Source organism: Pempheris klunzingeri, chromosome 7 (assembly GCF_042242105.1).
Source record: "Pempheris klunzingeri isolate RE-2024b chromosome 7, fPemKlu1.hap1, whole genome shotgun sequence".
Lineage (NCBI taxonomy): Eukaryota > Metazoa > Chordata > Actinopteri > Acropomatiformes > Pempheridae > Pempheris > Pempheris klunzingeri.
The window spans coordinates 15,760,801-15,764,948 of NC_092018.1; the positions used below are offsets into that span (position 1 = coordinate 15,760,801).

General features: G+C 41.2%; 1 protein-coding gene across 1 annotated transcript; it reads left to right on the top strand.

Annotated features, from left to right (window-relative positions):
* Positions 1-1,021: 1,021 nt before the first annotated feature.
* On the top strand, positions 1,022-3,789 carry ido1 (indoleamine 2,3-dioxygenase 1). The gene is made up of 10 exons (XM_070834085.1): positions 1,022-1,162; positions 1,713-1,808; positions 1,891-2,010; positions 2,139-2,257; positions 2,379-2,393; positions 2,490-2,589; positions 2,716-2,833; positions 2,912-2,963; positions 3,073-3,221; positions 3,315-3,789. The coding sequence occupies exons 1-10, from the start codon at positions 1,076-1,078 to the stop codon at positions 3,710-3,712; spliced, it is 1,254 nt and encodes a 417-aa protein (XP_070690186.1). The 5' UTR covers positions 1,022-1,075; the 3' UTR covers positions 3,713-3,789.
* The last annotated feature ends 359 nt before the right edge of the window (positions 3,790-4,148 follow it).

A 4,148-nucleotide genomic window follows, 5' to 3' on the forward strand; every position in this document is an offset into this window, starting at 1 on the left:
TGTTATTTTAAAGTGGATGCTATTTCAACTATTTTCCATCCATTACTTTGGTAACTATTTCAACAGTTTACTTTTAGCAAACTGTTTAGACTTGTCACGTAGCTTTTAAGCACTTTCAATCACAACATAGTTGAGGTGCCACACCAGACTCAATATGTGGATATAGATGACTTCATTAGATGACCGTTTCTATTTACCACGTAACCTCTGGCAACTGCAAAAATACCCCCTGGGGTACAAGTACCCCTGGCTGTTATTGAGGACCGAGTGACACTGATTGACTCTTGTATCCATGTGTACAGCCTGTTTCACTGTAACTCCTGCAATGTTCAGCCTGCTCCACCAGGTGAGGCTGACAGCCTAAATTTCCATAATCCTCTCTTTAGTACTGGACAACAGCATAAGCAGATGGTATGACAGCAATGGATGGAACAATTTCCTTCAAAATAAGAAAGGTGATGCTACAACACATATTGACTAATGACATGATAACAAAAGAACAAGCTGAAAATGATATGTGGAAGCTGTGTAATTGAAAGTTCTTTTTGTGAGCATAATCTTCAGAATATTAAACACCAGTAAAACCTAATGATAAGTACGTAATAATGAGAGACCTGAATTTGGTGTCAGTACTTAGAAAGAGAGGAGGACATAGGACTGGACGTGGAGGTGGAGTTCATGTTTGGCTTAGAATTCAATATTTTTTTTAGTTTTGGCCCACTACAAAAGCAGCTTTGGTATTAGTTACATTTACATTTTCTAAACTAGTAAGTAACAAGAAAAGTTAAAGCTTGATCCTCACAGCAGTACAATCTAATATTAACAGGCACCTTTTTCTCATATCAAGTTTAGACATGAAAACCTTTTATGTAAATGATTTACAATGTGAAGCACAGGCCCTGATGTGCTTCACTTACATGTAACTTAGAGTTGTGCAATAGCAGAAGTTAAGGATAAATGTTGTGTAAGCGACAATCATTATTGACGACAGCTTTAAAGTGAACTCTGTGCCGAAGTCCAGACAGGTTGGGGTCTCTTGAACCATTTGGACTGTTAGAGGATTGTTGCAGTTTCTATGGCTGCTGCTGAATCAGAATCGCTTTTCTCTCTGGACTCCTACCATGTCTCTGAGGAGCTTGGCTTCATCCTCTCTGATCCTCTGGTAGGAAATGCCCGAAAGACAACTTTTCATCTCTATACAGTCTTTACGTTTTACCTTTTACCTACTGAAAACATCTGATTGTCAGGAAACTTCAGCCTCTGAAAGCTCTTTAAAACGTGAACTTAGGTGAAGAATTGCTGTAGTTACATGGGCAGTTATTTCACTGAAATGAATGTGAATATACATTAAATGAGAATAGTGCTTATAGTTTTGCTATAATGAAACCAGGAACTTGTGGTTGGTAATATTGATTGACTGAGGTAAGTTAACGTTTGGCATTGTTCCTGTTTGCTTTATGTGATGAACTTTATTCCTACAGCAGCAATGTTTACAAAATCGCATTTTGTTTAAAGCTGCCCACCAAGTCCAAGGTTAATGTGCAATAACATAACACTATGACATGCAAACTTAGGTAGGAGGCTGTAAAATTAAAATCTAAAATGTGTTAGATTGTTCAATCATTTTCACCTTCACACCTTCTGTACACTGATTTGTTTCATTTCCTTTTGCCGTGGTGCTCAATATTTTCTTATGATGCACACTTACAAAGGAAGAGCTTCCATCTTACTACCAGCCATGGATGGATATTGCACTGCGAGTCCCAGAGCTTGTTCACTCTCACGAGTTGCGCTTCCACATTAACAAGGTAAATGGGGACCATAAACTGTCAAGGACAATTCACTGTGTTTATGGAGTCATGGTTCAGTGTTGATACTCTGTCTGTCCAGATGCCGCTGCTGAGCAGCCAGTTTCTGCAGAAACACCGGGAGTTACGGCTGGCGCACCTGGCCCTCAGCATGATGACCATGGGCTACGCCTGGCAGGAGGGAGAGAACAACACAGTTCAAGTGTGTCTCTGTGTTTCAGTCTTTCTTTTTACCATATTAACTTTTTCCTTGCCTAACACCTTGACTGCTATTAGTAATGCTACAATCTGCAATTCATTGGAATGACTTTCCATCCTGAATCCTCTCAGATGTTGCCACATAACCTGGCTGTCCCATACTGGGAAGTGTCACAGCGCTTAGGGCTACCCCCAATTCTCACCCATGCAGATGCAGTATTGGCTAACTGGAAAAAGAAGGATCCAAATGGGTACGACCAGTATTTTTGTTGTCTTGTTGTTGTTGTTTGGTTGCCTCCTGAACAAGTGAAAAGCATAAATCTGTTCTCTTTCTTTTTCATGTTCGTCTTCATGTTCCACTCACTGTTCCAGGCCTTTTGATATGGAGTAAGTGCATTTTCACCTCGATTCCGGTCCTCTACACATGATGGACCGCAATGCTCTGGCGTATGCAAAGGTTAATGTTTTATTTGCTTCACACAGGAACTTGGAGCTGCTGCTCAGTCTCCCAGGTGGAGACAGTGTCCGAGGTTTCTTCATAGTTACTCTGCTGGTGGAGCTGGCAGCAGTCCCTGCACTGAGGGTGAAGATAAATTCATAACTCTGTCATTTCATACAATATGTCCTTTATGAACAAACATCACCTTCAAATGACAATTAAATCGAAGAAATTTTAGACGAAGCCACTGTAACTGGACCTGTGTTGTAGAGCATTCCTGTTGTGATCGATGGTGTCAGATGTGGTGACACTGAGGCTGTGGCCAGAGCCCTGGAGGACATCAGCCAGTCTATACATGACATGACAGATGCGCTCAAACTGATGCATGGTAATCACTCAAACATGACTTAAAAACACTGATATTTCCCTATAAACAAATATTTTGATTAATACAATTTTTCCTAAGTGTACGTGAACCCTTCGGTCTTCTACGGCATCATGAGGATCTACCTGTCTGGGTACAGAAATCCTCCATTTGTTTTCATTTGATTCACTCGTCATTATTATTTGTAAAGTAAAACTTATTTTGAAATGTGAGTGTGTTTTTGTCCATGTAAACACACATAGGTGGAAAGACAACCCTTGCATGCCAAAGGGACTGATTTATGAAGGGGTCCAGACAGAACCAATGGAATATTCAGGTGGGAGTGCCGCACAGAGCTGCCTGCTGCACTGCTTTGATGAACTTCTGGGAGTCAAACATGAGACAAAAAGTGGTAAGATGGCTGATTTTTTCCCTTTTAATTGATTACAACATTTCCAAGGAGGATTGAGAAGCACTCAATGATGATGATACTGCTCTTATGTAGGTGCCTTTCTAACACGCATGAGGAACTACATGCTCCCTGCTCACAAGAAACTGATCCAGGACATCTCATTACAACCCTCGCTTAAGAGCTTTGTACAGCAGCAGGCCGACCAGCAGTTAAACCAGGCTTTTCAGCACTGTGTCACAAAACTGCTGGATCTGCGTAGCTACCACATCAATGTTGTCAGCCGCTTCATCACTGTACCTGCTGCCCGCGCCCAACAACTTCGTCACCAGAGCCAGGGCTCGGAGGAGGAGATGGTCAGCAGAGCACCCACTGCATTGGAGGAGAGGGGCACCGGGGGTTCTGGCATCATGACCTTCCTTAAGACTGTGAGGGATCAAACAAAAGACGCCTTCCTGCCTGAGACAAGCAAAGAAACGAAACACCAGAGCTGATTTGGACACAACAAAGTGTCAACTAGAGCACATGAAACAGTCTTTAAATCAAGTACTTCATGCACTACTTTATATGTCTGGCATGACATGCAGCTTTGCTGTGTCCATAAACACAATTCAGCTCAATAGACATGAGTGATATCTATCATTCAGTCCAAACCATAATTCAAAACATCGCTGTTACTTTCCATTAAATACAACCACTAATTTACTCTTTAATCTGAACTGGAATGCTAAAAATGCATCAGACATCTGCTCCAGACCCACGTATCTAGAGGACATTTGGACATTAGACAATTTAAGTGAATTTTGAGATTCAGTTCAAATGTAGTTTAGAAACAGCAAAGAGGATTTGCCTTGTGTTCTTATTGTATTCAGATGCACCTGGCTGCTAAGGCAATGTAATTTCCCTTCTGGGATTAATAAAGTCATCTAT